Source organism: Hyla sarda, chromosome 2 (genome assembly GCF_029499605.1).
Source record: "Hyla sarda isolate aHylSar1 chromosome 2, aHylSar1.hap1, whole genome shotgun sequence".
NCBI lineage: Eukaryota > Metazoa > Chordata > Amphibia > Anura > Hylidae > Hyla > Hyla sarda.
The window spans coordinates 155,633,896-155,654,307 of record NC_079190.1 but is presented as its reverse complement, the minus strand read 5'-3'; the positions used below and the strand labels follow the sequence as shown (position 1 = coordinate 155,654,307).

General features: G+C 42.7%; 2 protein-coding genes across 4 annotated transcripts in view; one reads left to right on the top strand and one right to left on the bottom strand.

Moving 5' to 3' along the window:
* Nucleotides 1-3,334: 3,334 nt before the first annotated feature.
* On the bottom strand, nt 3,335-20,399 carry GPR180 (G protein-coupled receptor 180). Of its 2 annotated transcripts, XM_056555586.1 has the most exons (9): nt 20,145-20,392; nt 19,188-19,346; nt 15,766-15,966; nt 12,763-12,943; nt 12,623-12,672; nt 9,864-10,021; nt 7,803-7,994; nt 6,708-6,785; nt 3,337-4,297 (listed from the first exon to the last, which is right to left on the bottom strand). In XM_056555586.1, exons 1-9 carry the CDS (start codon nt 20,275-20,277, stop codon nt 4,145-4,147), a joined length of 1,305 nt encoding a protein of 434 aa, XP_056411561.1. In that variant the 5' UTR covers nt 20,278-20,392; the 3' UTR covers nt 3,337-4,144. The 2 variants fall into 2 exon arrangements, with proteins under 2 accessions (XP_056411562.1, XP_056411561.1); XM_056555587.1 differs by lacking the exon at nt 19,188-19,346 and having other exon boundaries at nt 3,335-4,297; nt 20,145-20,399.
* TGDS (TDP-glucose 4,6-dehydratase) overlaps nt 20,278-20,412 on the top strand; it is a 57,398-nt gene continuing 57,263 nt past the window's right edge. The window contains exon 1 of one of the 2 annotated variants that reach the window (XM_056555588.1): nt 20,278-20,410. Coding sequence is in view for 1 of the 2 variants with exons in the window: in XM_056555590.1 (XP_056411565.1) it covers nt 20,349-20,410 (62 nt within the window). In the remaining variant the exon portion in view is untranslated. The remainder of the gene's footprint in view (nt 20,411-20,412) is intronic. The other variant, XM_056555590.1, reaches the window with a different exon arrangement.

Genomic DNA, 20,412 nt, shown 5'->3' with positions numbered 1-20,412 from the left:
GCTCCGTACTCTGCGGCCCCCGGCTGATTTCAGTAGCCGGGGGCCGCTAATGCATCACCGCCGCTAATATCCAGCATGCGGTGCTCTGCAGTGTGTATGGAGCGGGCTCCCGACTCGTGCCCGCTCCATACTCTGCAGCCCCCGGCTGTTCTCAGTAACCGGGGGCCGCCGCTAATAGCCAGCATTCTGCGATCGCTGCGGCTGGCTATTAACCCTTTAGATCGCCGCTGTCAAAGCTGACAGCGGCGTCTAAAGGGATCTGTGAATGCTCCCTGGTGGGCTAGTGGGGTGGATGGCCCCCCCCCATCCCCCCCCCCCCCCCCCGCAGCGCGATCTCGGGCGGGCGATCCACTGTGGAGGTAGCAGGAGGGCTTACCTCTGCTTCCCTGCTCTCCGTGGCTCTGTCAATGGATCGCAGATCAATGTAGTTCAATAGAACTCTATTCATCTGTCTGAGGAATCTAATGATTCCTTAAAGACTAAAAGTGTATAAAAAAAAAATGAAGTAAAAATAAAGTTTTAATAAAAGACATTGTTTTTTAGACAGAATCGGGATATATCGCGATGTATCGTCACCTAGACGGTATCGGGATATATCGAATCGCCACACTAGTATCGCGATTTGAATTGTATCGCCAAATTCTTGGCGATTCACACCCCTAATGTATATGTACATCATAAACTAAACCCAAGTAACTGTGAAACTAGAAGGATAATCTTGTTATATAAAGCAAATTGTCTGTAAAACATTATAACAAAAAACAATCCCTCTCATTGTCCTAAATAATACATTTTTATTGAAATGCATAGCCAGTCATTATTTATGTAGTAGAATCTATAAACTCCAGATACTGTTAGATAGCCGCTCATAATAAGATACATGGTACCTTGAACGTTGCTGGTGCTTCCAAAACAAAATAGTATTGAAGGGGTACTCCCATGGAAACCTTTTTTTTTTTTTTATATATTTTTTTTTAAATCAACTGGTGCCAGAAAGCTAAACAGATTTGTAAATTACTTCTATTAAAAAATCTTAACCCTTCTAGTACTTATTATGTGCTATATACTACAGAGGAAATACTTTACTTTTTAGATTCCTCAGATGTCATGACCACAGTGCTCTCTGCTGACCTCTGCTGTCCATTTTAGGAACTGTCCAGAGAAGGAGAAAATCCCCATAGCAAACATATGCTGCTCTGGACAGTTCCTAAAATGGACAGCAGAGGTCAGCAGAGAGCACTGAGGTCATGACATCAGAGAAATCTAAAAAGTAAAGCATTTCCTCTGTAGTATATAGCCCCTAAAAGGTACTGGAAGGATTAAGATTTTTTAATAGAAGTAATTTACAAATCTGTTTAACTTTCTGGCACCAGTTGATTTAAAAAAAATAAATAAAAATTGTTTTCCCACCGGAGTACCCCTTTAACAGCTTATATTGCTGTGCTACTTTATATTGTCTTCCACATGCTGCTGCTTCTGATGGTGTGCTAGAGAGATACAGGGGAGCAGGATTTCCTGTGTGTGTGTGTGTGCGCGTGTGTCTACGGGAGACATCATAGCAGCTAGTCTCTACCCACTCTGGAGCGGAGCTCAAGGAAAATGGAGGAGACAGATCTTAAATAGGCACACCATAAGAGTGCGTTTTAATAAAAATTATAAGGCAATCTTCTCCAATTTAGGGAATGACAATGTTAGGATTTTTGTTGCCGCAGTCTTGTTATGGAGACAGAACCGGATGCTTGTATCACAAACAATTAAAAATTAGTATATATGCCTAGGAGGCTGCTCACCGTAACAGTCATGTTGTCTGGGCACAGTGGCATTTACAACTGTTTTTCATACTAAGTGAAAGTGAGAAAGTACTTTGCTCGTAGCTGCCTACCATTAGCTGCAAGTAAGACGCTTTCTAACTGGTTTTCCTGCATGCAAGAATGGCATTGCCATCATATATTTGGGAGTTTATGGCAACTAGTCAGCTCTATTTGCTGCTAAGAGCTGCAGACATGTTGGATAGCTGTTCGGGTATAAAAGCAAACGGATGGTGGTTGCTTAACACAGAATCATCTCTTTAGTTAAAGAGTCAAGGAGGCAGGCCTGAGCTGCTCAAGTGCCACACTGCCCAGCAAGGAAGGTCTGGGAGGTAAAGGGGAGCCCTGCGGAATGGTGTTAGACTGCTGCACTTTTCAGCAGCTCGGTTTCACCTCCTTGACACTTGGCAGAGGAATAAAAAGGTGATTTTTTTTGGCAACCACTATCAGTTCAAGGAAAGGTAGTTACTTTTATACCCCAACAGCTATTCAAGACGCTGTAAATAGAGCTGACAGATTCCTCTTATATCTTATGGATGGCAATACAAGGAAGACTATCATGAACAAAAGTCTGTAAATGCTATGCTGTATCTTCCAGACTTTAATATAGAGGGGCTAATCCTAACCTCTCTCTCAACCTCAGTCTTTATGGGGTTGGTGACTTCTAAGTAGGCATTTATACAGCATGCAATCGAATATGCCACCCAGAGTGATGTACCCTGATATGAGATGGCTCTGTCAGCAGCCTTACAGTACTACTTTTATCGTACAGAGCTGAAATATAGCATTAAATGGAGAAACTCTGCCACCTGCAGATCATTCACCTCCATGGCAGCATCACAACTGCCTGTTAATACAATATAATACACATACATGATATATTACTTGTTTTACTTCTTTATTAGTGTATTTTCAGCTCAATATTTGACAGATGTAATGAAAGTGGTTGAGGACATTTGCTATTGGCTAGCACTGAAATATTAGGGAATTCGTTGTTACCTGCATTAATAACAAAATCAATAATAGAATTAAAAAATAGAGAAAAATAAAAACATTGTATCCACTAATAACATTTGCTCGGACCTCACACATACAGTAGAGTCACACGTTGTATAAATATTACACTTATAAAACATGCACACATAAAAATAGATACATACAAGAATGCCGCTTTATCTTTAACTTTAGTGGCAAAAGTGTTGCAAAACGTATTACTTCCATTACTGCAATCAAATGCGCACCAAAAAGGTTTAGCTTTTGAAAGACATAAGAAATATATATTTAAAAAAAAATGACGTGTGTGGTTCATAATCCACTCAATTCAGAGTTCTTGTAAGTATTCACAGGCTGCTTTTTACTAAAAAAGTAAATTCGTAACAGTAAATTCGATTCGTCACGAACTTCGATTCGTCACGAACTTCTCGGCTCCGCAGTTGATGACTTATCCTGCATAAATTAGTTCAGCTTTCAGGTGTTCCGGTTGGCTGGAAAAGGTGGATACATTGCTAGGAAAGAGTCTCCTAGGACTGTATCCACCTTTTCCAGCCCACGGGAGCATCTGAAAGCTGAACTAATTCATGCAGGATAAGTCATCAACTGCGGAGCCGAGAAGTTCGTGACTAATCGAATTTACTGTAAATTCGCTCATCTCTAGTCACAACCATTGATCTTAAAGGAGTACTTCAGATAGCGAAGACCATTCATAACTGGTATCCTACATTGTAATGTACACTTATTACCTCTATTGGGGCATTTTTTCCTGTTGGAATATGCTGTGACATGCAGGAAGTGAAGAAAAACCTGCCATCCTCTGTACACTCTGTACCCTTCCCCGCCCCAGTACACCCCGCCACACATTCCCAAGAGAGACTGAGATCATGTGACAATTTGTCCTGGCTTTCAGCGTCCTCAGCTTGTAATTCTTGTTTCTAGCAAAGTCAAACCAAGCCACTCCACTATCATAGCGGTCTAAGGAGTAAGGAGTGCTGGGAAATGTACTTTTAATAAGGTGTGTAGTAGGAAGAAGCAGAGAGAAAATGAAGCAGTGGGCAAAGGAGGATGGTGCATCGAGGAGTAGTGAATGGGGCCAGAAACAAGCCAGGTGGACCATGTGGAGTACTTTTTCTTTTTTTAGGTCCACAGAAAACCCCTTTAAGTATTTACAGAATCATCTCAATGTAGATGCTTGGGCCTGGAAGAAGTGGCCGGCCTGTACCTAGGATGCAGACCCCAATCATACTTCTTCCCATAGGATAGATGACTCCTCAGTGTCTGTTCGGCAGATGTGGAGCACAGCAAATAACCATACAGTAAGCGAATATAGCATCCAGGTCATATCAAGAGTAATACCGACTTTTGTGTGATACAGTTAATGGAAGGGTCACTGATGAAAGGGAAGATACCTCCCAATAAAGACTATGTGACAAGAAGAGTCTATACAGAATAATCATGGAGAGCGACTGAGACAGGATGACTCCCACAGTGATCACCTGATGAAGAAGAACACAGGCTGTTAATGTGAAAATGATACAGACTGCTAATAGAAAGACCATGGGGGACATTTATCAATGTTGTCTTTGGTAAGCAAGTTCTGAAGTCATTTTCGTATGCTTTAGTTTTGCTTATGTGCTACATATTTATCATACTATCACAGGGGGTTAATAAATTTGGAGCACATAAGCAAAACAAAAAAGTTGCAGCTGAGTCTTTTGTGAGTCTTTTTTTTGCGACTTTTAAATTTGCTCACGTATTTTTGTACTCCAGGTCAGACCTAGAGTAGACTTGTGACTTTTTGAAGGGGTTTGCGACTTTTATTTGACTACATATGACTTTTGCAAATCATAAATACCTGAATACTGCAAAGTGAAAACTAAAAATTGCTTAGGTAGGGCTGTTGTAACTTTTTGCTTACCCACAAAAGTCGCACAAAAAATAAATAAATAAATAAAAATAAAAAGCTGTAAATACCTTGATAAATGTCCCTCCATTTCTTTTAGTACTGTGACTTGCATCAGCCTAGGTTATACGTGCACACATTGGAATTTTCCTAATGTAATTTCAGTTAAATTCATACAGGAATTAATTCTTTACTATTTGGGGCTAAACTATTCATAGTTGTACAGCAATGATATCAAACTGTGGCCCTCCAGATCGCCTGTCCGGGCATGCTGGGAGTTGTAGTTTTGCAAGAGCCGGAGGCATGCTAGTTGGGTAACACTGTTGTAGAGGGTCAGACTGATGTATGTCTTCCCTGCTATAGTGTGTGTGTGTGCATATAGCAGTGTTTCCTAGCCGGTATGCCTCCAGCTGTTGCAAGACCACAACTCCCAGCATGCTGGACAGCCAACCGCTTTCCAGGCATGCTGGGAGTTGACATTTTGAAACAGTTTGAGACCACTGCTGTACAACCATAAATTGTTTAGCCCCTAAATAGTAAAGAACTCATGCCTGTATGAAATAAACTGAAAATTCCAATGTGTGCACGTATTCACAAAGTTCTGTGAATATATGGTTGGAGCTTCCCGCCAACCTATATATCGCCATAGTAAATAGAGTGGAATCCTGCTAGTCTAAAACAACAACCTCCAACTAATAAAAACCCAACACTCATACTAAATCAGCAGAGAGATTCTTTACTGTACATTTAGGATGTAAATCCCTTAGGGATTAAAGCGGTATTCTGGATATTATACTTTTTTTTTTTTTTTGAAGAATCAGGCTCAGGCTGTGATAAAGTAATGTGCAAAGCAGCTCATTCCACCACCTTCACAGGTAGCTAGAGATGAGCGAACTTACAGTAAATTCGATTCGTCGCAAACTTCTCGGCTCGGCAGTTGATGACTTTTCCTGCATAAATTAGTTCAGCTTTCAGGTGCTCCCATGGGCTGGAAAAGGTGGATACAGTCCTAGGAGACTCTTTCCTAGGAATGTATCCACCTTTTCCAGCCCACCGGAGCACCTGAAAGCTGAACTAATTTATGCAGGATAAGTCATCAACTGCCGAGCCGAGAAATTTGTGACGAATCGAATTTACTGTAAGTTCGCTCATCTCTACAAGTAGCATTCCCTAAACACATAGCATCAGGCTGTGACTAAAATAGAAAAAAAAAAACACATCTTCATCGCTTGTATAACGAATAAAAGATAGCACTCCCCATGTAGCAGAAATATTTTCTATTTATTCGTCAGACAGCATAATTCAAGATGCAGATGACAGACCATTTCACATCACGCAGGGTGCTTACTCGTGACCTATGAGAAGTCAGAGATCACAAGCGTCCTGCGTGGCGTGAAACGGCATTACTTTCATCGCTGCCCTGCAGTCTCGGTGTTGGTTTTTGCGACGCAGCACTTTCATGTGTCTGTCTTGACGCAAGGACCTGCCTGCTTAGCCAGCCAATGGCCAATGTTTGGATGACCAGGCAGGTCCCTGTGCCAACACAAGGAAATGCCGTGCAGTGGGGGCTGACACTGTGTTGGCAGCAGGGAAGATAAGAAAATGTTTCTTTATTTTATCACAGGCCGAGCCCAATTCTTTAAAAATATTATCCAGAATATCCCTTTAGGGTAGGGTCAAACGTGCCCTATTTTGCTTCATATTTTCTACAGCTGATTTTGGCACCCATTTAATTCAATGGGTAGGAAAATATGCAGAAGCAAATAAATGCAGCAAAATACGGCACATGTGACCCTACCCTTAGGGTGTATTCACATGTACGGTATTCTGTGCAAGTTTAATGTGCAGGATACGGTGTGTGGGAACATACCATTAATGTGCATTTCTAATACCACACATTTTTTTTTAATCTTAGTTCCTGCACAATATATAGAGTTAAATGTACATACAGGAATAGATTTTCCTAAAAGGTATTGTATGAAAAAGAAGAACACGTTGCTTACCTTTTCTCTTTGATACTCTTTAAACAGGTAAGAGATGGCAACAAAACATGGGTGGCACAAGAACCACAAGAAACAACCCTGAAAACAAACAGCAATGCATTCATTTAGCAAATAAGAATAAAGAACAAAAACTAGATCTGGGGCTACATACTTGGTTGTAGTCCAGTTAGATCGTGAAATTACCGCAAAGTCACCTTAAGGTTTCCCTCTCGCAAACTTGTTTCACATTAGAAAATACTGAGATTAAATTGTAGTAATACTCTTTTTCCACTAAAAATATCAGTGGGAGTTTTGTCTTGTAGGTCAACTTTATAAATATGCACATTTTACTGAATAAGCTGGGAAAAGGCTCCCCACTTACAAAATAAATGTATCAATAGTTCCCCATTACATAACAGAAGCCAAAAGAGTGTTATTTTGGCCTCCATTCAGTGCTATACATTAGGCTTTGTTGATAGAATAGTGCAGACTTCACTGAGTCAGGTACAGTAAACATATCATGTGGTCCTTTTTATTTTATTTTTTAACATGGGACTCTAGGCATGATAAAGGCTACCTAGGGGCTTAAAGAAAGAATGTACAGAGGGTCCAGCACTTCGTTGCAAGCAGCTTTATTGAAGACACATCACACCTTAAAAACGAATCAGTCAGTCAGACATGTTTCGGGTGCAAGCGATCTTCCTCGGTGACCTTGGTCACCGAGGAAGAGCACTTGCACTCGAAACATGTCTGACTGACAGTCGTTTTTATGGTGTAATGTATCTTCAATAAAGCTGCTTGCAACAAAGTGCTGGAATCTCTGTACATTCTTTCTTCAATATTGGATGCCTTGCCGGGCACCGGTCCGAGCACCGTATATCAGGGAAGGTGAGCTGGATCACTCACTTGTTTGTTGCATTTACCTAGGGGCTTAGTATGATTTAGGAAATTTCGGTTTTAGTTTTACAAGTCAACAGTGTGAAAATTGTTTCAGCTACCAGAGGTGCAAAATGACCCGGGCAGAAAAAGGGTTAATAAAGCACAGTCATCTGTACAGTCTGTGAAGGTAGCAAAAGGATTCTAAAGTACAAACAGGGTACATTACATGACACGTACTTTGGCGAATGTGATGTAGAACTGTCGTTTCATTGTGCTTCTCTCAACTGTGATAATCTGGTATAGACCACATGCCAATGAGGCCGCTAGGCAAACTTTCATGACAATGAGGAGTATGCCAGCCAGGCTCTGATGGGCATGAAAACTGTGGTGATTGGTGTCGTCAAACTGTTCCCAAATAAGTAAAATGACCTGCAAAAAAAACCATAAAGGTTATTATTCGCCTCAACTGGTCTGTACGGTAGCTATATCTACACAGTGTTGGTACAGGTGCTACAAGCATTGTGTGTGTAGGAGAGATGTAAAGCAATTCTTTACATTTCTTGCTTTTGTAGCCACTATACTTGGCCAGAAACAATGGAATAATGCTTTTTCGGTTTATTTTGTGAATGACATTAGAGGAGATGATTTACTAGGATAACCCCTCTCCACATGACTTGGTATTCTTCTCAGTAGGCCACAGAAGAGAGCCTCTATGTATCATCTGAACGGCCATCATGTGATACTACAATTCCCCTGCTTTGGTATGTATGGCTGCTACAATGCCCATGGCAATAAAGGCAGATTGCCAGGCCAGGCTGCAATTCTTAAGGGGTTCAGAATGTTTTGTTCCGAACGCTGGGTGCAGGCTGCAAGAGGTTGTGATGTCACGGCCATGCCCCTCGTGACGTCACACCATACCCCCTCCATGCAAATCTATGGGAGGGGGCGTGGCGGATGCCACACCCCCTCCCATAGACTTGCATTGAGGGAATGTGGTGTGATTTTACGAGGGGCATGGCCATGACGTCACAACCCCTTGCCCACCACATGAACGCTGGGTGCTGCACAGAGATCCTGGGGGTCCCAGCTGCAGGATCCCTGCAATGAGACATCTTATCCCCTATCCTTTGGATAGGGGATGAGATGTCTAGGGACAGAGTACCCCTTTAAGGAGTCAACCCCTTTCTGCTCTGCAGATATTAGTCAAAAAACACAGCAGGATCATGTAATATGAGCATTGCATACAGCATTCCAACACAAGTTCAAAACAGACAAAACACAGACAAATACTGGGAGGCAAAGGTCACATGTTGGGTATGTGCACATAGGGAAACCTGTGCCCATGTGCAGCACTGCGCCGTGGCTTTCTCCGAGCCACTGATAGCATGGAAGACTAGCCTTGCAGATCCCAATCATTTCTATTGGAGCTTCTTTTTCTCACAGCTCCCCATCTCCCATTGAAGTCAATTTTGAAGTTTTTTTTTTTTTTTTACAGTGACATTGTGTGGTTTTTGATGTGGAAATCTGTACAGTTGTCTTCTACATAAACACCATAGTTGGAATTTATCAAGACCGGCATTTCACACGATGGATCTTACTATAAAGTGTCCGGCTTTCCACATCACTGATTTATTAGGAGGCAGTGAGGCAGGCTGCAAAGTTGGAAAATCTGCAAAATTTTCATGCAAAACAATATCTGACTCTTTGCATTCTTATGCCCCCTAATTTACATAAAATATTGAATAACTTGTTATGATTTATCAAAAGCTTCAGTCACAATTCTATAAGCTTCAGAGCAAAAAATCCTAAAGGAAGGCAGACAGTAAGTAATGAATTTCCCTACAGATCCACCACAGGAGAAGTTGAAGCATTACACACAGTGCCTATTCACATGAATGGGTTGTCTGTAATGCAGGACACAACGATCTTGGTAACCGCTCTCCACTCTGGTCAGGAGATGTGGACACTCCTCTAGGTGGGTCACTTTTGCAGCCAGCAATAGCTTCAGCAGACACTTCCTTCGGGTTGAAGCAAGCCTTAACACTTTTAAAACATATCTATGTTGCCGAATAACCCCTTTAATGGTCTATTCACACGTACAGTATTCTGAGCAGATTTGATGCGCAGGATTTTCTGCAGCATATCTCAATGTAAACTAAATGACTGAACACAGCTTGAAATCCTGAGCATCAAATCTGCACAGACTACTGTACGTGTGAATAGACCCTAAATAATCATCCATCACTTTGTAACTGTGGACTAAAAGATAATCATAGGGCAAACAACCAACTCACAGACCTGAGCAATGACCGCAATGACAGCAATTCCTGTAGAAGTGGGTGTAGAATCCCACTGAAGAGGTCTCGACTGTGATTTCTTCATTCTGCTGAGAGTCCAACCCACACACAGGCTAAGGAGCAAGTATAACATCTGTACCTCTGAGGCTATATCACATACTAGAACAGAAAGAAAAGAACATGTGAAAGATGTGCCATGTCGAATGTATCATCTTAAAGGGATTATCTGATTGGCAGAGTGCCAACACACCCCACCAATCCGTATTTTGCCAGGGCCACAGTGCTGATATACAAAGTAAAACAATCAGGACCAGACTGCTTCGTCCATTTTGTAGTGGTCATGCTGGCTTCCTTAAATGGGTATTCCAGGAAAAAACTTTTTTTATATATCAACTGGCTCCGGAAAGTTAAACAGACTTAGATACCGCTCTGTATGTCATATAGAGCAATTCTAGGATACTGTATTCCGCAGCACTGGTTATGCGAATGCCGGCAGTAAATTCAAACTATGCGCATAGTATTAAAGTAGGTTTAGCTCACCGGTCCGGATGCAATTATTCGGAGGTATAGTTACGGCTCCTTGCTTGTCCTCAGCGATGTCAAGCAGCCGTCTGTCCCTGCTCTCTGGCCTGAGAGCGTACCGCTGGAGTCTCTGTGGACTCCTATTAGCGCGGTGTTAGCGGATGGTGGGCGATGTATACAGGGGCTGCAGCGCTTGCAAGGCAGGTAATCCAGGTGGCGTCCTCGTGGTATTCCAGGTGCTGAAACGCGTCCGGCGACCCCCCCCAAGAGACGTATGAGACCACTGAACCATTACCATTTGCAGTCCACAGTAACTACCAGCTATCACACGGACATTTCTTGAGCGCGCGGTCAGAGACCGGGAGCGCCCGCTACCTGCACGAGGACGCCACCTGGAATATCTGCCTTGCAAGCGCTGCAGCCCCTGTATACATCGCCCACCATCCGCTAACACCGCGCTAATAGGAGTCGGCAGAGACTCCAGCGGTACGCTCTCAGGCCAGAGAGCAGGGACAGACGGCTGCTTGACATCGCTGAGGACAAGCAAGGAGCCGTAACTATACCTCCGAATAATTGCATCCAGACCGGTGAGCTAAACCTACTCTAATACTATGCGCATAGTTTGAATTTACTGCCGGCATTCGAATAACCAGTGCTGCGGAATACAGTATCCTAGAATTGCTCTATATGACATACAGAGCGACATCTAAGTCTGAGGTCACAGACACCTGAATATTACTCAACTGCCACTCAACTGTTATAAAAGGACATTTATAAGTGTGAAAAACTGTGATATACTTTCAGGACTGCATTGGCACTTTTATGGACATTATCTATATACAAATACTATCCAGAGTGCCGATTTGAATTAGCTGCTATCATTTCCAGTGGTCTTATACGTCTATAGAATAAATATCTGATATATCTTAACCAACAAGTGTGTTCCTTATCCAAAGACCTTGAGCCTCAAATATCTTTATTGTTTAGATTTGTAAATTACTTCTATTAAAAAATCTTAATCCTTCCAATAGTTATTAGCTTCTGAAGTTGAGTTGCTGTTTTCTGTCTAACTGCTTTCTGATGACTCACATCCCGGGAGCTGTCCAGCTCCTATGGGGATATTCTCCCATCATGCAAGGGATATTCTCCCATCATGCACAGCTCCCGTGACATCATCATTGAGCAGTTAGACAGAAAACTTCAGAAGCTAATAACTATTGGAAGAATTAAGATTTTTTTAATAGAAGTAATTTACAAATCTGTTTAACTTTCTGGAGCCAGTTGATATATAAAAATTTTTTTTGCCTGGAATACCCCTTTAAGCTGAGCTCCCTCTACTGAAGTGAATAGGAGTTGAGCTGCAGTAACCCAGCACAGCCACTACACAAAGTATGGAGCTGTCTGCTTACTGCTCTGTTCACTGTATATTGGGGGCGCCCTAGTAAGGCAAACAGGTGACCAGTGAGTATCAGACTCCCACCAATCAGATATTAATGGCCTATCCTAACGATAAACCATCAATAAAAAAAAAAATAAGTCCTGGAAACCACCTTTAAATGTAAAATAGCAAGGGTCTCAAAATGTAACAGTACTATATCCACCTCAAATGTTACAATCATACATCTATATTGTCTTAGGGAACAGCTGAAAACTAACATGGCCAACACCTTTCCCCTATTATACTTACGTGTTACAGTGTACCAGGCAGTAAAGTGCTTGTAATGATGTATTGGTATGTGTAAATGCATTCAATAGCTTTAAAATCCACCCCAATTCACTAAGAACATGGGGAATCATAAAGGTTTTTATGTGTTTACAAGTGGAGAATAGTAACAGATTGCAACGTGGTTAAAACAAAACATGGCGGACATACAGAATATTATTCTATAAGAAACAATACTAATACTGTGTGTATTCATGTATAATTGAAGTGTCGCTCTTAAGGAGGTAGTACCCTATACGCAGAACAAATTATTTAACAAGATATAAGCAGGTTGCTATAAAGTTTAGGTGGTGACACAGCAAAAAAATTAAAATAAAATACATATATAGAGGCAGACCAGGCAGCTGCTATAAGGCCATAAAGAGAAAAGGCTCAGACCTGGATGGACCAGTCTACCATGCGGTTAGAACCTGCACATGGCTCTAATTCTCCAGAACTCAGCTGCGGATTCTGTTCTAATGTTTTGGTCCACATATATTGAAAAAAAAATTAAACCAGAGCGCTGAAATACTCACATTCTGCCAAACTGCCAATGAAAGGGGCACCTTTGCCATCTTTGGCATACCTGAAAAAGAGGGATTGCTGTAAGTAAAATGTAATAATTACTATACCAAAAAAAAAAAAAAAAGAGTAAAAAAGGACATTGAATATATACCAGGAGAAATGTAGATAGTTTGCCAAGGCAGAGACGACTTGCAGCAACAGTGCATTTGACAGCACTTTCAGGACAGTATGCATCGGCCCCCCTTTCTTAATGGTCTGCCACAGTGCCTGAATGTATATACAAGCCGCAACAAAATACACAAGCACCAGCAGGAAAAAAAATTCATGTAAACCTGTGGGAAAAAAGCAAACATGACACGATCACCATGTATTTATTCCCTTTAATGTGATACTGGATAACTTTTTATAATATTGGCTTTAAAAATGTGGAATCAAGTGATGAATCCAATCCAGACAGCTACAGACTAGAAGCCAGAGAGATCACAATATAAGATCATTCATATAATGACACAGAGCCAAGGAATGATGCAGTCATGTGATTGTCTTGTGAGCACAGAATTGAGATGTTTAAAGGGTGACATATTACATGTCCATAGGGTTACATTAGCCTGATTGAGGTCAAAAGAGCCTGAACAACTGTATCCAAGGAAATAAAATGCAATTGTATAGTGTTGTCAAGTATGTTTTGGTACTATATACCGTAACTAGAAATGATAATTCTTACATCCCAGAATGTATACTCTATAGACTTAAGTATTGGGCCCCAGCTCTTAATCACTGAATTTAAAGCATACCTGTCATAGTGCCCCCCCCCCCCCAAAAAAAAAAAAAAATAATTATATATATATATATATATATATATATATATATATATATATATATTTATTTATTTTTTAATAATAATAATAATATAATAAAACATAATGTTACTCAGTACCTAATCCTGATCTTGTCCATATACTTTTTATGTGTCTAGGACCTTTATATCACTAACAAATAGCATGTATATCTTGCTCATTTGCCTTTTTCTTCTTGCCTTGTGGAGGGGGCGTGTCTGTCTCTCTCCCTCACTGTGGATGACTCATCTGCTCTTTGTTTGGGAGCAGCCTGGCAGTCTGCAAATCACTGCACAGTAGTTTTTAATGCATACATTTTCTATCTGTTCCTAGTAAAGCTGGATGCTGTCACTATGTGTGTCATTCAGCTTTCACAGACTCCTGAATGTCTGATCAACCTTTGTCATTCAGGAGTCAGATAAAGCTTTGGCTGTTCAAGCATGCTGCGAGTTGTAGTTTTGCAACAGCTGATGCTGCAATGTTTGTAAAGCACTGTGTTAGAGCAGTGTTGCCTTTAGCTGTTGCAAAACTACAAGTCCCATCATAGGAGTTGTAGTTTAGGAACAGCTGAAGGCTGCAGTGGTGATCTCCTATACTGGATACCAACACACTTTACGTCCGGTATTCAGTATGCTGAAAAATACAGAGAAGTCTGTCTGCATAAGGACAGATGACCCCTAGTGGCAGCTATTTTCATTTTTAGTAAAATTAAACATTTTTTAAATAAATGTATATTTAAAAAAGTAACCTTATCAGTTGTACAAATTATAAAACGTTTTTCCTAATGACAGTGCTTCTAAGTGTTTCATTCAGTCCCATTCCTACAGGTGTATACATCCAGCACCTACTAACACAGTGGCCTTTACCAACAGTCATTATAAAGAGCTCAGTGAATCCCAGCATGGCACTGTAATAGGAGCCACCGCTGCAACAAGTCAGCTCAGGAAGTTTCTTCCCTCCTAGATTGTCCATCAATTGTGAGTGGTATTATTGAAAAGTGAAGGCATTTAGGAAGTCCAACAACTCAGCTACAAAGTGGAGCACACGTAAAGTTTCAGAGCGGGGTCATGGAGGGCTAAAGCCAAAGCCAGCGCTCTGCTGACTCAATACCAGCTCCATGACATTAAAACTGCACCAGGAGAATCATCTTACATCACCAAGCCTAAAATGGAATGGTGTAAAGCACCCCTCCACTGGATTCTGGAGCACTGGAAAATGATTCGGTGTTGGGTGAATGCCAGGAGAATTTTACCTTTCTGACTTCACTGTGCCAAGTGTAACATTTGGTGGAGGAAGGATAATGCTATTGGGATATGTATCAGGGATTGGCCTGGGGCTTAGTTTCAGTGAAGTTAAATCTAAATGCTTTAGCATTCAAAGAAATGTTGGACAACCTTGTGGGAACAGTTTGGGTTCAGCCTTTTTTGTTTTTTGCAGCATGGCTGTGCCCCAGTGAACATAGCAAGGTCCGTAAAGGCATAGTTGGGCAAGTCTAATGTAAAAAAAAAAAATCATGTGGGCTGGTTTACCCAGGAGACTGTGCAGGCAGACATTTCCATTGCAATGGCCACTGCAGGGAAAATGTAACACTATTTGGATAGCATAAGCTCCCTAAAATGACTTGCTGATCACAGAGAGTGGTCCTAGGACAGGGGTCTTCTTATATTACACCAATATCCTGTTTATACACAAGGACTGTTACTGGATATGTAACTGGATGAGATCTATATTACACTGCACCTGCATTGGCAGTTTAAAATTTGCACAGTAGATTAGTTATAAATTAAGTACATAGGGGATAGACACGAAATTTTAAACGGTACTCTTTTATTATGCTGCCACAATGAAAAAAATATATATAACATTTTGATTTACATCCCGCCACTCCTTGAATGTCTCTGTATCGCTGTCCCATCCTCCTTGCTGCTTTTGGAACTAAACACATCAGACTGCCCTGTATCGACGGCCACAGTGATGTTCCGCCTCGACTAATGATTGGCTAAGCCACAGTGTTATTTATTGAGCCCGCGCCTGGCCTTCTTCCTGGTGCTGGGGCCTGATACATTACACTCAGACTCTGCCAATCAGGGGTCAAGGCAATTAGCTAAGCTGCAGTGTGACAGGAAGAGGACCGCACCAGAGGACAGGACCAGGATACCGGGGGAGTGGGGGGGGGAGGCAAGTCAAAGTTTATTTTTTTACAATGAAGAGCATAGTACAATATTTTACACAAGTAGCCCTTTAACAGACTGTTTACAAGCACATAGAAATGACATGAGAAAGGCCTTGAATATCAATACATGTGTATAGGCACTCACCAGACTCATCTGCCCCAAAATGATCAAAAGGATTCCCTGCTGCATCAGGATTCAACAAGGTGACCTGAAACGTGATCTCATCTGTCCTGGGGTCCTCGTAGCTCATGAGACAGGTGTATTTGTCCACATATATGGCATACCATGCAACAGGAGAAATGATCTGTGGCAGAGTGTAGTTATATTCAGTTTGGTTCAAAGGAACTGGAAAAAAAAGAAAATGTAAAGCACAAGCTACAATGCAAGTTGTGACCATAACAAAACATTTCATTTTATGGCTATAGTAAAATCCTTTCATTTAGGAGACCTGAGAGATGCATTGGGCACAGAAAAAGTATGACATTCACGGTTAGGGTACGTTCACACTACGGAATTCCCACGGATTTCCACAGGCGGATTCCGCCAGCACTGCATAGTTGTCAATGGTGACGGCTCAGTGCCCCGAGGCCCTAGGGCCAAAGTATTTTGGTCGGCGGCCGCCAGATGGAATCTCCGCTCGCTGAATTCAGCAAGCGGAGGTTTCGCAGTGTGAACGCACCCTTATGGGTAGAGAAACTTGAGGAAACAAAGAATAAGGGTACGTTCACATGTACATAATCTGCTGCAGGTTTTCCGCATTGTAAGTTTCACAGTGGATTTACACAGTATTTTGCGCAGTATTTTTTGTCAAAACCCAGAAAAAAGATGCAAATATTTTTAGCTCTATGCAGGAAACAAGCACTAGCCTAGTGGATTCAACCAGCTGCTCATGACCCCTGACAGTGCTGATAAATGAATGGTAGCTAAGCTGCAGTTACCTGGCACTTACCTATCACCAAACTGCATTTGTGGGGGGTGCCGAATCCAGCACTCAGCAATTTATATCTTATCCTGTAGTTAGGCTATCATTCATATATTACCAGAAAACCACTTCAATAAGTCTCGCCTCCATTTTTATATTAAATGTGGCTCCCCACCATCACTCGAGATTAGACGTGGTTCACAAAAGGTTGTGGACCTCTGGGCTAGTTTATCAGACCTCTCAGAATATTGCCTGCTGGATTAGGCGAGGTTCACACTACGTTTTGATGAAACGGACCCAACCTGTATCTCAATCATTTGAATGAGCCGACCGGAGTCAGATTGTGACTACGGTCGGCTCATTTTTCCCCCGTATCCGGTTTTGTGATCGGACCTAAAACTGTGGCAAACCATGGTTTTAGGTCAAGTCACAAAACCAGGTAAAAAAATGAACCGACCGGAGTCACTATCAGACTCCGGTCAGCTCATTCAAATGAATGAGATATGGACTGGGTAACTGCTCCCAGTTGGATGCGAATTTCACTCTGCCCAGTCTGATCCGGTGACCGTATCGTCAAAACGTAGTGTGAACCCAGCTTTCAATTTCCTCTTCCTACTTTCTTCAGATCTACCTTTCACCGACTACAACCTGTCCAGTCACAATTATGCTCTTCTTAGAACCTTACGTATAACTATTGGTGTAAGAAAGTTTCAAAGTGTTACTGTTGTTAAAAACAAGACCCACTGTGATCATGAGTTATAAGTCAGGAAAGCCGGGGGCATCATTGTGCTCCGCTCCCATGCTGGTCAAGAGATCCGTTCCGTTCTACGCATAGAAGTCTATACAGAGAAATGTATGGATCCCTTGGCTCACCATGGAGTGGAGAAAAATGCCGCCCCCTTCCCTGGCCAACAACTCCGGATGGCAGCGGGTCACACGAGTGAGACCTGATGTGATCAATACAAGTCTGATCAACATGTCAAAAGTTGTATTTAATGACAGTAACACTATAAGTCATATGTAGATGAGTAGAAGATCGGCACTGGTGTAAATATGGCGCCCGTGGATCAAATATGAAGCAAGCAATGAAAGAATCCCAGCACTCAGTGGTCTTGATGCAATTCTTAGTTTTTTCTTTATTAATGTATATCACTTTATGCATTAATAACGATAAAACAAAGAATTGCATCAAGACCACTGAGTGCCGGGATTCTTTCATTACACACTTGAAGTGATTGTTTAGAAGGTAGACAGGCATTGTGATTGTATATATTTGGAAATACAGTACAATTCTTGTAAGGTTTATCCAGTTTCCCCAGCATTAGCTCCCACTTTCCTCATGATCACTGCTGCCTCTACATCTTATGTTATAGGCATATCTGTGGGTAAGTGACTTACCATCTGTATAAGGTATATTACGCTCTACCTTCATAGTACGTGTCTAAGACCTTATAGGTGGAGAAAACAGGTTTTACTTAATAACCCGGAGCTATGTATCTGGCATCACTAGTGACATGGCTGTAAATAAAGAGATGATAAACTGTGTTCACTGGTTGCTGAACAAACTATGTTCCACGCTCAACCACAAGCCAACATCATCGTACAGACTATGTGAAGGAAATGCTTCCTCTGTAGTCAATTTAGATCCAGAGGGTAGACCAACTACGTAAAACCTATTAATATGTCCAGGGTTAAAGCGCAACATATAACCTAACCACAGTGTGTGTATGGTGTGTAAAATATGTCTCCAGCCTTACTGTTATACCTCTTATTACGGCTTTTATTAGCTCGAAAAACACTATTATATGCAGCCACTGACAGTTGGATAGGCGTGGCCAGGTGTGACGTCACCCCCCCCCCCCGCTATGCAAGTCTATGGGAGGGGGTGTGACGGCCGATAAGATGTCTCAGGGCCGGAGTACCCTTTAAAGGGGTACTCCGATGCTTGGACATCTTATCCCCTATCCAAAGGATAGGGGATAAGATGCCTGATCGCGGGAGTCCTGCCGCTGGGGACCCCCGGGATCATGCACACGGCACCCCGTTTGTAATCAGTCCCCGGAGTGTGTTCGCTGCGGGACTGATTACCGGCGACTACAGGGCGGGCAGCGTGTGATGTCACATCCCCGCCCCCGTGTGATGTCACGCTCTGCCCCCCAATGTAAGTCTATGGGAGGGGGCGTGACAGCTATCACGCCCCCTCCTGTAGGCTTGCATTGAGGGGCAGAGCGTGACATCACACGGGGGCGGGGGCGTGACGTTACACGGGATAAGATGTCTAAGCACTGGAGTACCCCTTTAAACATGTTGGTTTAAACAGGGTTTGTCCCACTAGAAACCATGTTTAGAGGTAAGCCTTTGGTCCACCATGGTCTGCCTTGAGAAATCACCCGGGAGGCAGCAGCTGCCCATTGTAGTAATCATCGTACATGAATAGAAAACCATAACATGGTATCAAAACCTGTGTAGAGAAGGAGTAGTGCAGATGCCCATAGCAACCAATCAGATTGCTTCTTTCATTTAAAAAGGCTTCTGAAAAAAGAAAGAAACTTTCTGATTGGTTGCACTCTTCCATTTTGATATATCGCCAAAGTATATAAAGGAGAGGGCTGCTATCTATAGAGATCGGTAGCATGGTGCCTACTTGATGCTTGTGCAAGGGACAGTCTTTCAGGACAGCTGTACTCCTCCATGCTCCCGTGCATCTTCATCCATTCTTCATCCTGGTACAGATACAGGGCGGCGTCTTTCCCAACCGCTGCTGCAACATTGCTGATGCGGACACGTAGGACGGCCTGCTCGCCTGTGTGTGTGCCAAACAAATAGGTTATCGGGCTATCTGCTTAAATCACCTATTACCAAATGACAGCTGACAACACCCCTACTATGGTGCCTCCTAAGAGACTGATGGGGACAAAAGCCTCATAGGAATATATCCTTTAGCCATTACCTTACACCAGTGTTTCCAAACCAATGTGCCTCCAGCTGTTAAAAAAAACTACCACTCCCAGCATGCTGAGACAGCCAAAGGCACCCTGGTTCAGTAAAGCTGCGCAGAGGTCAGTGGTTGCTATTGGCCAGTAAGGGAAGTAATAGTGATGGGTAGATGGGGAAGACCGGCAGAAATGACCAACATGGCGCATGTCACTTCCCACAGAACTACGGTGATCTAAAACAAATAATGAGATGTGGAATGCTGCACGCTCACTGAGCATGGTCATGCTTTATCCACCAATCTAATACTTTGTGTATAGCGCAGTGTTATGATTTATGACCAGAGAACGATGGTATATGTACATGGGTGCTGCGCCACTATGACACAGGACTGTGGTCTGGGCCATTATCTTACAATGCATGGGCATGTAAGGGTATGTTTTTGCAGATACCATATGACATACACATAACCCTCTGGTGTGGGCCCCCTACATGATGTATCCATGCCCAGCCCCCTCCTGGTGCCCTGTGTGTGGGACCCTACATGTGCACAAGGATCAGATGGGGGCAGTGCACTGGCACATCAGTAAGGAGAATCCCCAGCACTAGGCCCAGGAGCCGCACAGCATCCTCACCAGCACTGTGTCCAGCTGCCACCAGTACCCACCATGAAACAGGAAGGTGAAGATGTTCTGCCCCCGGCTGTGCCACGCCAGAGCGCTGTCAAAGCTGCCGTGCACAGTTTTGGCCCATGCCGTGTGCGGTAGAAGCGATAACGCGGCCAGCAGCAGCCCGAGCATCTCCTCTATACACTGCCCGGTGACATGTGCAGCCCCGGCCGCCACATCTGCAGAGTCAACGGGGCGGGACGATGACGTCACCACGCGCGCCCAATCAGCTAGAGGCAATGGAGAAGCCTAACACTGGCTACGTGT